Genomic DNA, 17,821 nt, shown 5'->3' with positions numbered 1-17,821 from the left:
CACTAAAGACAGGCCACCAGGAGCTCAGAGGAGCTCTCAGTGCTTAATGCCAGCTGCTGGGCACCTTTACAGGTTATACACCTGTACAATTAACCCCACAGTTCACACCACTTTCTGCAGAGTTCTTCAGTTTTTTCAGATCGACTGAGAGTGAGTTTTTGAGATCCACAACACATTCGGAGGTTTTCAGTTTTTTTTTTTATGTCATCCTCAGAATAGACATAATGGCATAATAACGAGAGGATTCAGGTTGAAATTCTAACAAAGATGGATGGCATGGTATATTAAGTCCTGATTAAACAATGATTGTATGTGTGCTTCATTTTTTGAGTTTGTGAAATCCTTATTTTTGGTCAGCCTTTCTTGCTATCATGCTTGTCAGACTGTTATGGCAACTATGTTGCAAGATGTGTCGCACTGCATGACGCAAAGATACTGACTTGTTTTCTGATCCATTATAATTTATTTGTTAACTCTATTTCCATTGCGCTTTATTGAATTTTCTTTTTATCAATTCAAAACTTCTCAGCCAAGCGTAAAAACGTTTTTGTGATTTTTTGACTTTTTTTTTATTATTTCCGTCATTTCCATTCAGTTTATGCACAAATTGAAAATGTGCATAAAAACATGTGGATGGAAATGTACTGATCGGCTCCTTTAAAGGTCATGGGAACATGGAGGGAATAATATGAGGGTGAATAAAAAGCTTAAGAGTAGAAGAGGATGGGAGAGAACGAAACCAGTCAGATACTGAAGGCATCCATTCTCAAATACTCTTATTCTCCTACATATCATCAATTTGTTATATTCAATGGATTCCAGGGGTTAATTAATGATGGTCTGTGGTAATCTAATACTTAATGTACCCACAGTTCTCCGTCCTTTCTTGTTGACTTCTGCATACATTAGTTGATTTCCTACTTTCCCAGAATTACTTTTGCCACTTACTATTAATGCAACATGTCTTCTGACATTACATTGTTGTTTACTGATAGAAGAATTGGTATCTTTTCCTCTTCTATTTAATGTCTCCCTGCATAACCATTTAATTATGCTGAAAAAATGGCAGCCTTTACTGTTTTAAGACAGACTGACAAATAAAAGATTGATTCATTTTAATGTTTTGGCGAATCTAAAAAGACATTAGACAGCACCAGATACAGTATGAGAAAGAAAAATTCTGGGAAAAGACGTCGTATAGGTACAATTAACAAATGTAAACAGAGAATGAAAATAGCATCCATACAACTTAAAGAGAAGATTTAGATTAGAGGAGTGAGAAAGAGAGAGAACACTAACAGAACAGTGAAGGCACAGTGAGAAGTTTCCACCAGAGATTTGGAAGCAAGAAAGCACTGACTTCAGAGTCTTGCCACTACTGACTAAGAGCAGGCCAACACTAATCGTAGATTGAGCACTCTTTAATTTTAATGAAATAGCACCACTTAAAATCCCCACAAACCAAAACTGCATTAAGATGTGCCATGCAAAATGTAATTTTAAGTGTCGACCTTGAATGCCGAAATTAAGTTAACCAAAGTGTTGGGTTTTTTTAAATTATCCTGAAAAGACACTTCAGAAGACTTCAGAAGAAAATGTGTTTATAAGTACAAACAGGTATTTCGGCCATATCCCTCCCACATTTACCGTAGAGACATGAGAGTGGCATCCATCTTGTTATCTAACTCTGGGCAAGAAAGCGAGTAAAATGTTTCACAAAATGTTGAACTATTCCTTTAAAATATCAAATTTATTTCAACTGACAAGGGTGTTATTATGAAGTAAAATAGTCTCTAGTCTCTAGTGAGAGGTCAACAATATTACCAATTTAAAACAATATGCTGATATACTGATCAAAGCCTCATTTGAAGTTAGAATATGCAGTGTGTGCTTTGGAGTTTGTTGTATCATATTCAGGCAAGGTTAAGGTACTGAAGATACTCACTGATATGAGGAGCTGGCAGAATGCGAGCAGCTCGCACAGGACCATGGCGCACCGAGAACAGTTCTTGGGCTTCCCCTGCCAACTGAAAGAAATTGAAAATTAAAGATAATGTAGAAATTCACATATCTGGTCCATCAGAGAAAAGAGACATTTGCACTCAATGATACAGACCCACATTAGAGTTAAAGTTAAGCTTTTACCACATATTCAGGCATTAGGCAATCCAGAGATGATGTCTACCTGTGGCCACATGACCTACTGTATTCACAGGTATCACTTTTTAAGGGCATCATTTCCTGTCTTTTGCTGTCTGATGTAAAGTGTGTGTCAGGAAACACCACCTGTATTTGGTCTTAATAAGTACACCTTGGGAGAAGTATGCTTTTTTCTGTGCTCTGCAAAATAAAGTAATAATAATAATAAGCCTAGGGAGATTTCTGCAGAACAACAAAAGCACAAGGAAAAAAATGTATTTGTTCACACTGTAAGAAAAATAATTGGTCCGGTGAAGTTCCAGCAACCACAAAGTAAAATCTACTGAGCACAGAATAAAAGGCCCAGTGGTATCGCAATGCAAGCTAGCCGCCCTACACTTTCTGTTACAGAGCCAACAAGGAAGGGTTGGGGATACAGGTAAATGCCATGATGTCTCTGTCCCAGTCTGACTGTAAACATAAGAAACCTTCTCACCAGTGTTTCCAACAGATCTTCCAATGTCCCAAGATAACCTTCTGTTTTTGATTGCATGATCATAAAAGGATAAAGGTGAGAGGTCTAACTGAATGTTCAAATCATTCACCTTTACTTCCACCAGACTAAATGTTAGATGATGTCTGTCATGTCTGTTCAACAGGTTTTGATTAGATGTTGTAAATTATGTTTTGGCTGTACCCACTTTTCATGTCCATACTTGTACTGATTTTCTCTTTTTCCCAAAATGCCCTTTGACCACTCCATGAATTTTTTGCTGTCATGGTAACAAGTCAACTACTGAACATTTGGGCATGTCCATCATTGTGTGGCCACACCCATTACTCAAAACACATCTTGTGGCTGCATTGCATTCTGGTCTACTACATCTAATACTGGTGTAGAAACTTGCATTTCCACCTCTTCTGTTATGAATGTACCCCTTATATAATGTTTTTGTATGGCAGTGCAAAACCAGGTGTCTGGAAGATGACCTTGCTCTTTGATTGTGACAGACATTTACTTTTGGTGAATTTATGGGTGTCCCACAACCACAGGGGAGTTTACAAACATACACGTGGTGGGTATTTTATAAGCTGATTCTGGTATTTCTGGACTAAAGGTTTAAATATGACTTCTATTAGGCCAAAAAATAAAGGCGTCTGCATTCCTCCCCCCAGAATAACAGATTACAGAAAGTATAATTGCACAGTTAACTAAACAGATAAACTATAAAAAGTTCAGATGATGTCCTGTTTCTAGTCTAAATTTTCTGAGAGTGCTGAGGATTTGGTTGGAGTGACTTATGACCTCAGTATCTCTAAAAGCCTGGTTGTGTGTAGGGCTGGGTTTTGTTAGAAATGTTGTGATGCTAGTGCTAATATGATACCCAAGTTTCAAGGAATAATGAAAAAATGTTTCTCTACAAAACGCTAAAATGCATCATTGTTTAATCACTACAGTCAGCAGTACAAGAACTTTGCCTTCAGAAAATACAGTCTACAGTTACAAAATGTGTTATTTTAATCAGGATATCTAATCCAAGAAAGGGTAAACAAGACTAAGAATCTGACCAAGCATTCAATGCCAATTTGAAGTACTTAACAGTTTTAAATACTCAGTGCTAAAGGCCTACACACATTTCTAGCCTGATAATCTGACTTAATTGCCATTTAATTTTCACTTCATCATTCAGTCTTGGCATCTATTTGAGTAACACATTTTGATCTGTACCCAAAAGTATTGAAGCTTGATACCCATATCTATCATGTAGCAAATTATAAAAGTTATAAAATACAACACTAATGAAATGAAAAGAGAAATGAATGATACATTAGCAGTAGCTGTTTGTTCAAGTGTTTGATTGTTTTACGTTTAATAATCAATGTAAGGGCTGTGAGTGTCTTTGTGGGTTTTTTCTTAAACTTTTGTTCATCAACCTGCTTCACTAATCAAGCAAGTGCATTCCAGCACATTTTCACCAGCTTGAAATAACATTTAGGGATAAACATTTAAAGCTGCCATATTAGAGAGGATTTTAAAGTTTGCTGCATTCCGGGTCATTATTACAAAGGAAATACAGCCACAGTGTAAAGCACTTTAATGGATGTGTGTGTGTGTGTGTGTGTGTCTGCCCGGCCCAGTTTAGGCTTCATGCGTTCATATGTGATGCTAGTGCATTAGGTCAATGACCTGTGTGGCTCTTGGCAGTGTCTGGCATGTGTAATGGCACATTGTTCTAAGTGCAGAATGCCCCACTTTTGCTATTCTTTTATGCATTAAATTACACTGAAACCTGCATTATCACTTACAAGTGCTTTAATCTGTTTGTTTTAAATCTTTAAACCCATCTGAGGGGATGATCGCTCTTTTGTGCAATTAGTAGCCTTTTCAAAGTGGCGGATTTGGAGCTGTGTTTTTATTCAAAGTGCTTGAGGCCCAGTGGTGGTAGATTAACACTGGAGAGACAAGCAGGTTCTACAAGCACTGAGGGCAGGAATAAAAGGAGGTTGGCAGCAGGGTAGGATTCCTGTACAGGCAAATGGGTCTGCCAGGGGGAATAATGGTATTTGCTGGATTAAAATAAGAAGAGGGGAGGGCTGGAGGTTAATGCGCCGGGTTATTGTGCATTACCCCGCCGCTCATCCTCGCCTTACATGGCTCTGTGTGACATTCACTGCCATCAACAACATTCCCACCATTACATTAGTGGCCCGGCGTATGCAATATGCCAAATTGCTTTTTCAAAGTTGTTTTCCCTGCATACAGTTATTCATTATATTCATTTCATTTGTGGCTCGGATGTTTTCGTGGAATGACAGTGTCTGCTCTTCTGTTTTAATCTCTCAAATGTAATGCCATAAACTGTGAACAGATATCTGGGCCATATTCACAAGTGAGTACACTCACTAACACAGTGTTGGACATATTGGAGGTTTGAAGGGAGCAGGTGCTTCAGGGATTGTACAATAACAGGTGCTTGTTCATGGGCTTCCATAACATGCAGCACTAAAACGATAAGAGTACACAAGCCTAGAGTGATGCAGTACTAATGATGTTGAGCTGCAAAACAAACTGACTGGATCAGCTGTGTAAAGTGCATCTTGTCTATGCCACATCTTGTCAAATAATTTACTGGTTGTGAAACTCTGAAACCAAATCAGCTAATATATTTCACAATAGAAGAATTAAGTGATCTACAGATGAGTGACAAATTAAAAGGACAAACCAACATGAAGTGTCTTAGTGTGGAGTCAGGCCACCACGAGCCTCCAGAACAGCTTCAGTGCTCCTCGCCCAGTCTGTGGAACTTTTTTCAGCTGTGCTTTTAAAAAGGTTTGTGGGACTGGTCAATTATTGTTATTATTATTGTAATATATTTTTAAATCATTTTTCAAGGAAATTAACAACAAAAATCAGTTTTCCTACAGAATTAAATAAAAAAGAGTGAGATACAGGAATGATTGTTTTAGTCATCATTCAATCAAAATTCTCTTTCAATTTAACACTGTAGATGTTCCACAAATTATGATCCTGTCCTGTGGATGAGAGCCAGATCCATGTCCAGCCTTGAGGTTTTGTGGCAGATATGAATTATCATTAATATGTTTCTCAAATAATGAAAAACAGAAAATGTAAGGCAAGTTTAAGCAATATGGACAGAAAGAATTATTTAGGAAAGATTCAAAGTTGGGTGTGCAATATGGGGAAGTACTAGCTGTCAGTTACTTCCCATTACTGCACTAAAAATCACAGCACTAAAATATGGCAAGATTTGAAACCCAAATTGTCATCATGGTACCCTTATATCACCCCTGTGATCAGTCATCAATGTCCATCTGAAATTAAAATAAACATTAAAATGCAGCATATTTACAACAACTCATTGTAACTAAAAGACGTTTAGCTACAATCACCGTAACTTAAATGCACCACAGAGCGCCACAGGAAGTCATTCCTGCCTATGGCCATCAAATTCTTTAACTCCTCCCTCTAAGTGTCAGTCTATATGACCCTAAGTCACTAAACTGGACATTGGATCATTAACATGCAACATCCAGTGTCTCATAATAATCTTAATAAGCTACACTTAACTTGACAGTACATGCACTATTACTTATTACTTATATTATTACATTGTATTATTATACCGTACATACTTATCATCAACTGGTAAATCCACTTTGTACTGTGCACTTGTTTTAATTTTATACTTATATCCACTGTGTACTTAATTTATCTGACCTGTATTATAGTGTATTATATCTTGATTTGCTTAGTACTTCTATTCCTGTGTGCACTGACGTGACAGTGAGCTGCTGTAACAAAGAGTTTCCCCCCGGGATCAATAAAGTATTTCTGATTCTGATCTTCGAATTTGGCTGATAATACATTTTGTTGTTTGGTCATGAATTTTATATTTTTTTCCCCATTGTTGATGGGCCAAATGAAAATGATATGATTTCACACTGAAAAATGTCCTCTGCACCTACATTGGAGTTCAATAGCAAACACTTTCCAGTGAAAAACTTACTTAACATAAACACAAAAACACCTGGGAATCAGCATCACAAAGAACCTGACATGGTCCTCTCACATCTCCACCCTGGTCAAAAAAAGCTCTGAAACGGCTGTATTTCTTAAGGAAACTTAAGGCAAACTTCCCGTGCCAGGGGCTTGTTAACTATTACAGAGGAGCAATAGAAAGCATCCTGACTGGAAATATTACAAACTGGCATGGGATGTGCACGGCCCAGGACCAAAGGGCTCTGCAGCAGGTGATTAAAACCGCCCAGGACATCATTGGTACCCATCCACCGGGCATCAGTGATATCGGTGAGGTGAGGTGTCTGTGCAGAGCCCAAAGGACACTAAAAGACACCCCAGCCACAGCCTGTTCACCCTACTGCCGTCTGGAAAAAGATACAGAAGCATCCGCTGCCGTACCACCAGCCTACAGAGCAGCTGCTTTCCCCAGGGTGTGAGACTCCTCACTTCATCCTCTGCACTCTACCATGTAAAATAGTTTTCATTTCTATAACTTATTTCTATGAGTTATTATTTATTCACTGATCTACTGTATATAATTTTTGAGTAGCATAAAGGGAACTACAAAACAAAATTATAATACCCTGTGCTGTAAAATGATCAATATCTGTCAGCTCCTCAGAATCAAAGAACAGCTTCTCATCAAAACCACAAATTTGTATTTATGTTCTACAATCCTAGAGGGAGATATACATACCAATTTCTCAGCTGACAGTAGCCTGAAATTAGCACAGATCCATCTTAAAACTACATTCTGTCGATTTTAAAAACTTTTAAATAGGTTTTTTGTTCAAATTTCAGTGTCTGTATTAAAGAAACTTAAGTCATATATTAATAACTCAAGTCTAGGACAGGATTATGAACTTTTGAATTTCTGTAATACAGCTCCAGGTCTCAAGCACATCCACTTGCTGCAGACACTTTTCTTCCAAGCAGGTCATTTCATCTCAACACGTACGCAGACAGACAATTAGTCCGCGACAGTCTGTCTCTTATCAGTGGATGACACCTTTCCAGTGTGAGGCGACAGTAATCTACATCGCCTAAACAGCTCTGTCAGCATCCATACAACCAGTCAGAAGTCCCCATCTCACGCGCATGTGAAAGTGTGTGTGTACACGTGTATGTTCAAACTCTGCCGGGCCATTACAGAGGGTGTTGGCTTAGCAACTGTCACAAACACTTCAGAGCCAGAGACCAAGGCACCTTCAGTGCTTACTTAAAAGCCTGCGAAAAAACACAACCCAGAAACATCCCATAAACTTTCAAAATTGAAAGAAAAACAATAAGGACGGACAGCGTGTGATAACAGGCTGGGCTGCACTGTGTGAATCAGAATTGGTGTCAAGTTCAACTGATCTTGAAAGGCAAAGGAGCCTCACCAAGCTTATATTTTTACTGGGTGTGTGTAGTGTGGCTAAAACAGCTGTAATCCTCTGCTCCACCATAATAACTGCGACAGAAAATCTGCTGGCAGCACAGGAGTTGCCATATCACAGTGGCAAATGTGTGTGTTCACGGGTAAAGTAAGAGTGTGTCCTCTTACCCGCGGCCTGTGGATGTTTATAAAGCAACTGATTAAGGACTTTGGTGTGTTTAGATCTCACAGGATGTATGTGAAGTTTGCATGTTTCAGTGACAGCCTCTACATGCAAGGGGATATTTGGTGTGCGAAGATTTTGCAGCGTTGTGGGTAATTTGTTAAGTCACACAGCAGACAAAATCTTCTAATGATTTTCCAAGAGTGACTTTAAAGAAGTGAGTTTTCTGAATAAGGTATCTTGCCCATTCTGCTTGGGAAGAGTTTTGAGGTTTAACGTTGGCTCAGTCATAAGAACATATTAAAAATTTAAAATTAAACTTATTTCAACATGCTGCTTGCAAAAATAAATAACACTTATGTTATGCAGTAATTTCAGTATGTATGCATTTTTACCTTTGTTTTAATTTATTTATTTAATATATGATTCAATCTCTGTGGTGCACATTTGACCTATAAATAAAAGAGGTCATGTTAACTGAAATCACCTCTTTCATTATATTATCAAAAGGTCTCCATCTTGTGGCCACATCTCACATTACATCAGGAGTATGCTTGAACTGGAATAACGTGTTGAATAGTGTAATGGACCAAATTAAGTTTGTTTACAGTCTTTACGAGGAGTAGACACAATATCAAACCTGTACATTCTAATACAATACAATTGCCCTGCAACAAATTCTTGTATATAAATAAATAATAAATCTTTTAATTACTATTTGTACTGTATGGTAGCTTCTTGTGATGTAGTTTGTGTGTAATTTGTCATGTCTATCTCTGACCTGCCTCCTTTCCTGTAATGAACTAGAGATTTGTATTAGCTTTATGCTGTAATTATTTCTCTAATACTAAAATCACTCTAAAATTTCCCTGATTTTCTCATTGAATTATCCACAGAGCTACAGTGGTGTGAAAAAGTGTTTGCCCCCTTCCTGATTTCTTATTTGCATGTTTGTCACACTTAAATGTTTCAGATCATCAAACTAATTTAAATATTAGTCAAAGATAACACAAGTAAACACAAAATGCAGTTTTTAAATGAAGGTTGTTATTATTAAGGGAAAACAAAATCCAAACCTACATGGCACTGTGTGAAATAGTGATTGCCCCCTAAACCTAATAACTGGTTGGGCCACCCTTAGCAGCAACAACTGCAATCAAGCGTTTGCGATAACTTGCAATGAGTCTTTTACAGCGCTGTGGAGGAATTTTGGCCCTCTCATCTTTGCAGAATTGTTGTTATTCAGCCACACTGGAGGGTTTTCGAGCATGAACTGCCTTTTTAAGGTCATGCCACAGCATCTCAATAGGATTCATTTTGTTCTTCTTCAGCCAATCAGAGACCACACAACAACATCCAAAGAACTGCAGGCCTCACTTGCCTCAGTTAAGGTCAGTGTTCATGACTCCACCATAAGAAAGAGACTGGGCAAAAATGGACTGCATGGCAGAGTTCCAAGACGAAAACCACAGCTGAGCAAAAAGATTGAAAAACATTGAAGAAGGCATAGCAATCTAATCATAGAAACTGAAAGAATAAAATGAAAAGAGCATTCTGATCAATTTGGGTGTCAGAACTCTATTTGTACTCATATGTTTCTTTGGTCAGTTCCATTCTGGTGAACTCCAAAAGCAACTTTTTGATTAGCTGCACTTTCTGTCAATGACAGACGTACAAACTATCAATCACTGGCCACTGTCAACCTAAACACAACTCATGTTCATTCTGTTTATTTGCCCTCCTCTTTTGTTTTCTATTACACATTATTCAAAAACCAGTGGTGAATTTCAATAGGATCTTGGGACTTGTGTTACAGCCCTGAGTAGAAGTGCTCCTGTTTGAATCAAATACCATCCATAACATGATCAATACTGCCACCTAGTGGACAAAAAGCTGTACTGCAATATAGTGTTGAATTAAAATGTATTTACTGTTTACACTTGTACTTTCATATTATCAGATTGTCAGTCATCTGTAAAGCACTTTGAATCGCACTAGCCTGCATGAAAGGTGCTATAATAAGCAGCTGTAACAAAAGAGTTTCCCCTCGGGGATCAATAAAGTATTTGTGATTCTGATTGTGATAAAGTTTGTTTGATTATTTAATGACAAATTTAAGTCAGCTTGAACACCAACATAATTCATTAGCACTCTAATAGCCATAGCAGATACACTGCTAAAAGGTCTTTCAAATATGGCCAACATACAAGTGCATTAATATACACTCATACCTCTCTACAAAACTTATTGTCTTATGTTTCACTTCATTTTAGTGAATCTCAAGGAACTCCTTCGTCTACAGCAAGGAGAGTTATCATTTGCTATATGTAAAACTGGTGACACGGTTAACTGAGGAAATATTCAGGTATTAAATTATTTACTAAAATGCAGTGGGTGTATATTAATCTGAAACCTTTATTAAAAACCAATACAGTTATATGTATATACAGTAGTATGTATACTGTAAGTTCTTTTAAGTGTTTTTAGCTGTTCTGTTAATCAGTCAGTGGGGCTGGTCTGACTAATAAACCTCACTACGCAGATATCAACAACAACAATATCATTGTTTCCTCACAGTGTTTTTTCATCAGTCACTTGGTTGGGCTGTGGACACGTCCTGACAGGTCCAGGGTCAACAAATGATTTGACCAGAGTTTGACTTTTGAACCCAGTTAGGACATAACGTTTACATTATCCAACCACACAATCAATTCTAAGGACTTTCCATCGATATAGTAAGTTAAAAAGTTATGTTAACATACAGTTAATTAAAGTTAACATACAATTTCAACTAGAATTAGTCTACAGACTTTAACTTTACTTGAAAATAAATGCTTTACTTGTTTTTGGTGTTGACTTTTGATGAGTCTATCAGCCCTTTCGTACTGTACAAGAGAGCTGAGGCAAAATATTGCTCTATAGTGAGCCAACTGATGAGATTTTGATCTGAATGTTTCAGCACACATATATCTATCTGAATTTATCATTGTAATGAAAACCTATGGCACGAAATATCCAGGTCGAAAATGAAAGAGGTTGCAGTTTTACAGGCCCATTAGATAACATTAATGCAACTTATAATATTATAAAGAGTATTGTCTAGACCTGTTCTATAGGAAAAGTGCAATGAGATAACTTCTGTTATGAATTGGCGCTATATAAATAAAATTGAATTGAATTGAATTAGGTGTGTCACTTACAGATATGCTCCAGATCTGCATCCCGTCAGAGTAGCCAATCACGAGACAGAGAGGAGGGTCAGTAGTACCGCTGTGCATCTCCATAAACTCTGAATTGCGGGCAGTGTCTGTGCAAACAGAAAGTGAGACATTAAGTAAAGTTTAATTAGAGGACGTGTTGAATCATCCAGCACTATGACAAACAAACCACAAATCATTGTCATGTTTTTATTGAGTTGAACTCCAAAACAGATTTACATTAGGCTTTGTTAAATTTTTAATTATACATTTTATTAAAGCTTTATTTACTACCACATCACTTTAATGTAATTTATTTATTCTGCTTTATTTTCAGTGATGATTCACTATTTTAAAATTGTTGTTATACTTTTATTTTTTATAGTATTTCATTGTATTTTATTTTGCATCTGTTGGAAAGCCCTTTGTGCTCTATGCTTGGCAAGTGCTATGTAAATAAAATTTATCTTTATCATTATTATTATTATTCTTCATTTATAACCTGAATCCCTTTTTTTATGATTTATACTAACCATTAACTGGCGCTGACAGTTATTATCAGTTTGTTATCAGTTTATCATACCATAATTTACACCAGTTCCTTCACCAGTAATATTAAGTGGAGTCTTTAATGAGGCTAATCACACCCACTGTGAGCCACCGCTACAAAATTGAAACATTTCATGGTATGGTCCATTTTACCTTAACAACGCAGCACTGCGTTTGAAGAGACAATGCTTGCAAAATTTAAAAGTACGTTACCGTTAGACTCACATACAGTTGGGCTCTCATTTATTGTTTTGACCCCGGCTTCCCATTCATTATTATCCAACTCTCTCAACAATGCCCAACACACATCGGAAACCATTGCTCCTAGCCAGAGTTCACTCACAAACCTTAAACCTTTGCAGGCAAAAAAAGCTAGCAAGCACGTCAACTTTAGCAACTGAACCAAACATGCTAACCAAATTAGCATTATTCAACTATTTTAAACTATTTGGGAAGAAAGCAAAGTTTATCTATAAACCTAACAAAAACTACAACAGTTACCAGCCAACAGTAACTAATATTTACATTGGAAGGATAATGTAACTAATAATAATTATAATAATGTGACGTGACTTGGGGGTATGTTCACAGCGTTTCCACAACATAACTGAGAACAACCTATTGAAAATACTCTTGTCTATAAACTACCATTTGAATGTTAACATCATCCTGAAAATAGCTTAGCCCTTTCAGATGGCAATGTTATCTGTTTTTGGGAGCTCTGTTAGACAGCCTAGTAGTTCATTCTCAGCTAAAGGAAAATATGAGGATGTTGAAATAATTTTCCAGGACAACACAAGATTTTCCAGGACATTTAACTTTTTCTCTCATTTTCCATGTGTTTTCTATGACTGGAAAATGGGTCAACTGTTTTCCAGGTTTTCCAGGTTTCCAGGATGCATGAGAACCCTGCAACTGTGTTATTTAGACTTCTAAGAACAATGCTAGTTTACATTATATTCTCTTATATAGACTCACTTTTTAAACAGTTTTACTCAGTGATCAGTCATTGTCCTTAACTAAAGCACCCAATGTAGTTAGAACCCCGTCTTTTTCAATACTCAAACAAACCAAACTTAAGTTGTCTGAGAGTTAAAGACTTACCGTTGATGTCAGCTTTCTCAAATCGCACCCAAATGATTTTCTCTTTTTCATCAGTGGGGGGAGCCCCAGTATATGCCTGTAGTTTGAAAGACAGAAAAGAGAATGGACAAAATATACACAACACCGCCCAATATACCTAACACAACTATTTATTCCAAAATCTATTAAAGACATTTTGTTTACCAGACAAAAGTATTTAGTTGTAGAATTAACACTCAAAGAATAACTGGTAGATAACTTGCAGATAGCCCATGTGTATATTGCTTTTGGCTGGAGGTACTCAGGTATGCAGCGGTTCCCGTAATGGTTTCTAAGCTCATACTGGTGAAGTACTCAATTCCTACATTTCCACATTTTTTGTGTTCTAAACTTAATAGACCATACTGTTTGAATTGGTTTATATGTTTTAACCCCTTAACTATAATTTGCGTTTACTTTACTTTGCTGCCTACCATTTTCCAAAGCATAAGTTTTTAGAGTGATTTCCCAGCTTTCATGATGCCTTAGATTTCCATTCTCTCCAGTATGATTTGGAATATAACTTATCAATTTTACTCAACTTTAAGATGTTATAGCAATATGAAGCAGGGACTCTTTTGAAAACTCCCGTTGGCACATTGATTTTCTGGCAACTTTGTTCGTAAATGCTTTTCGACATTTGACTCTTCAATCTCTGGTGTCAAAACATATCTAAACTCATCACCATGGCTAGCAAATGCATTACAATACATCAAATACTTCATTTTGATAAAAGAATTTCAGCCTTGAGAGTATTGCTGTGTCCCAATTCCATGCTACATACTGACTGTTTAAAGTATAAACTATATGCTAATTAAAAGTACAGTTAGTATACAAGAAAGCAATGTACTTTACAGTTTTGTACTGACAGGAAATTATACAATTCGTGCACTGTCAGATGTCAATCAAACAGCAACTTTTGAATGCCAATTAAACTTAACAATAAGAAGGCAAAATCTACATTTGTTTGTTTTCTGAGACCTTTCTGGAGCTATCTCACCACTGTGGGAGGACTGTATGGGTATGAAGGAGTGCTCAAGTTTTGCAGTGACTTGATAGTTAACCTGAAAAGCACCCCACTACAACCACCTGCAATTTATTTTTAGCTATGAGTAGCTCCACCATGTTCTGTCCACCAACAGAACACTACAAAATCAAGGGTTTTCTGTGTTTCCTTTTCTAGTATGAACACAACAACATACTAATGACCTGCTGTAATAATTAAAATCAGTACAGTAGTGGGAAACTGGGACACAACTTCTAACAGTTCCTAGTATGAGTGAATAAATGACAGAGGAAAGTTACCTGGGGGACCACATCTTGCAGGAAGGTCACCACACTTTCCATGTAAGACTGCTCCCTGTGACAGCAAAAAGCTTATGTCATCTCTAATGATAATGCATTTATGGACAATGCTCAGTCAAACAGCCTATCAAAATGTCAATTTTCACACAGCTGTGAGTAGCTATGATATTAAAATGCATTGAGAATTAAACTGTATATATTAATATATGCAGTATATATTTAATATTCTACATGTAGGGGACTTACACTGGTTTACAAAACAAGATTAAATGTGTGGGGGGAAACTTAAAGGAGTGCAATTAAAAGGAGTGATTGTAACGATGACACTGAATTATCCAACATCTAACTTCATCAAGCTGACTGTTCCTTATTCTTGGTGCCCAGGGACACAGGCATAATGATCTCTAGTATACAGGTACATACAGTATCATGATTTCTAATTAAATAATAAAAAACAGATTGCAGAGTTCTGTCCTTACGTAGCAGCTTGTGCTCGCACCAGAACCCCTCCAGCACAGCGACTAGGTCTGCGTGGAGAGTCTGATGCCATTTTGTCTCCGTTTTTTTTTTTTTTTATCCTGAAAAAGTACAAAGAGACATTTTAACATGACAACAGCATACAAACAAAACAACTAATTCATTTGAACTCGTACTGATGAACAAATTGCTCAGTTTCTCTACTGCATGCAACCATTGGCATGAAATCAGATCTTCAGATGTGGATGACAAGCAGCAGTTAGTGCACTTGGCTTTTTACATCTATTATTCAGCCACACTATGAATGTGCCATGTTAACAAGTCATGTTTATTTAGTCTAGAAAATACCAGAAAAATACCCATCACAATTTAACAGAGCCCAAAGATTTTCAATTTACAATGATCTAAAACCGGGGAAAACAAACCCTTACATAAGAGAAGCTGGAACCAGAGAAAGTTTGGCATTTTTGCTTATGACTTAATTTATGAATTATCAAAACTGTAATTTTCTGTCGACCAATGAATCCATTAATTGACCACCTAATTGTTTCAGCACTATAATGGACTTAATGGTCCATTTATTTTGGTAAGGATGTCCCCAAACGATTAACCTTACTGGATATCAGGCTAAAATATGCCAGCATCATCATATTGACTGAGTAATAAAATTCAACATCAAATGCAGCTAGAATAAGAGTAATGCAACGTGTTGTTTTGTCCAGTGTTATCAAACTATACCTACACTGCATACTCTACTTGAGTGAACACACTTGAGAATAACAAACAGGTGAAGAGACTAACACATCACAGCTTAGTTCCAGAGGACTGTGAGTAGAAGTCAAATCTTGTGGTGGTCTTTGGGCCTCTGCTTTACATGAGATGTTGGCACACTCTCAAACGACAACAAAGTGGGCATTAGTGGCTTCTTGAAAGCAGACAGTTATGTAGGTGACCTTTCAACTTTCAAGCAGTTTTGTTTAGGAATGTGGCCAAACTGTACAGATTGTATTCACACTAGGCTGAGATCCGATCACCACCTCCAGATGTGGTCTGGCCAATCCAATCAAATGTACAATGTCGGATAATGTCGAGTAATACAATTCAGTACAATGACCTTGCAATAAATACCGTGCTTGAGGCTGTAGTTTGTAGTGGTGGTGTAATGGCTTTCATCATATTTAATAATGTGTGTTTTCACTCCCACTTACACACAGAATATCAGAACAGAATACTGAAACATGCCTCAGTATCATGTAATCCAACAAAAAAAAAAAAATGACCACAGAGTTGAATCAGCCCTTCTTAATGCTTGTAATTTTAGAGAGACAAAATAAAGCTTTGGAATAAAGACGGTGACCATTGTCTGGGTTTAAAATACACTCAGTTGCCAGTTGATTAGGTACACCTAGCTAAAACTTATGCAGTCTACTACAAGTGCCTTAAGTTATACTGAGGTGATTCTAATATAATGAACATTATATCAACAAGGGTTGACTAAATACGAAAGCCACCTCTAGGTATAACACAAAACAATTACAAGCACCACAAACTACAGCCTCCAAAATGATCTTAAAGTTGAATTAGCACCTCTCTAAAGTAGTTTCAACAAAAACTGAACACCAGAACCTTCAGAAAGGTAAAAGTTATTGGTGTATTAGTATGTGTTTTAGATAGGTGTACCTAATTAACTGTCAGTCAGTGTAAATGATGTCCTCCAGCCACACAGATCGACTGTCACTGTCAACCAGACAGACACAACATCTACAAGACAACTGTTCATAAAAACAGTCAGCAACCACAACAAGTAGCACCAAACTCAAACTCAAAACGTATTTTTAGGAGTGATTTATTTTAAAATGATGTTTAAATATTCCACCAAACATCACCAACAGAGTGTCACAACCGAATCACTCCAACGAATCACTACTACTGTTCAAGGTGTTTAGGTGAAGGAAGATTGTAGGAAAGAGTAGCTCTATTGGAGCAGCGACTGCAGACATGCAGAAGTTGCCCCAGGCTGTTGTGAAGCCTGAAAGAAAGTCTTGATGTACTAAGCCACTTAGTTAAGCAACATTCAGGTGTCATCTGTTTCAGTGTGGTTTAAGTATTTTTCAAATAACTGCGAGTATCGGGGCTAACAAGTCCACTAACAGTGTATGCATGGACTCTGAAGACGCCAAATGCGTATGCACCGATGTCAACAACAGGAGCGACTCGGCTACTAGGCTGCATGCAGCTAACAATGTTTCCATGTCTGAATTGAAAGATGAGCTTCTCTGGCTTCCCTACACTGAGAAGCTTGGCTATCTTAGTCTCGGTTAACGTTACATATCCTGAACATTTATTCAGCTAGCTTGCAACAATCATGACAACTGCCAAATCAACACAATACAGCTATTGGCTAACGCTCGAGTTATATTGATAGATAAGTAACGTTACGCCGCAGCTATCTTCGCTAGCTAGCATTAGCTGATAAAACGACACAATTGAAGCCTTGAAAAAGGAGATGCATTTCTCATGTTGCAGTAAGACATTATTTTCAAGCGGCTATAGTTACGAACCGATGTGTAGAACGCTGACTGTGTCCTTGCTTATGGACTTGTGTGGTGGTCTGAAGAGCTCTTTAAAACGTCAAAACACAAACAGACTAGATTTGCGGAACTGTGTTGTGTAATTGGAAGCCAATCAGAGCACAGAAACGTTTTCGTCAACCCAATCAGCCAGCAGTAAGGGCGGGGCTAATGACTGCGTTACATGTTAGAAACACTGCATTTGACTAAATAAAACATGTCCCGTGTTTACAATGATGTGTATTTCACTGTTGTTATCAGAAGAGACCGTGGCTTCCTCTGGTTAAAAACACTATCAGCAATGAATAACAGGGTAAGCAATCCCCCCTTTGAGACCACAACCAAATAAATGTGTTCTTTAAACTCTCAGGTCAAATG

At 37.3% G+C, this 17,821-nt stretch overlaps 1 protein-coding gene across 7 annotated transcripts in view; it reads right to left on the bottom strand.

Moving 5' to 3' along the window:
• The window catches only part of bcas3 (BCAS3 microtubule associated cell migration factor), a 380,835-nt gene extending 363,287 nt beyond the window's left edge, over nt 1–17,548 (bottom strand). For all 7 annotated transcript variants that reach the window (XM_044202927.1, XM_044202928.1, XM_044202933.1 and 4 more), the window contains exons 1-6: nt 17,435–17,548; nt 14,876–14,974; nt 14,397–14,451; nt 13,074–13,149; nt 11,424–11,530; nt 1,946–2,027 (exon numbers count right to left, since the gene is read on the bottom strand). In XM_044202927.1, the coding sequence (XP_044058862.1) occupies nt 1,946–2,027; nt 11,424–11,530; nt 13,074–13,149; nt 14,397–14,451; nt 14,876–14,946 (391 nt within the window). In that variant the 5' untranslated portion in view covers nt 14,947–14,974; nt 17,435–17,548. The remainder of the gene's footprint in view (nt 1–1,945; nt 2,028–11,423; nt 11,531–13,073; nt 13,150–14,396; nt 14,452–14,875; nt 14,975–17,434) is intronic.
• Between the last annotated feature and the right edge of the window lie 273 nt (nt 17,549–17,821).

This window comes from Siniperca chuatsi, linkage group LG7 (genome assembly GCF_020085105.1).
Source record: "Siniperca chuatsi isolate FFG_IHB_CAS linkage group LG7, ASM2008510v1, whole genome shotgun sequence".
Lineage (NCBI taxonomy): Eukaryota > Metazoa > Chordata > Actinopteri > Centrarchiformes > Sinipercidae > Siniperca > Siniperca chuatsi.
The sequence above is the reverse complement of the archived record's forward strand: the minus strand, read 5'-3'. Positions and strand labels throughout refer to the sequence as shown.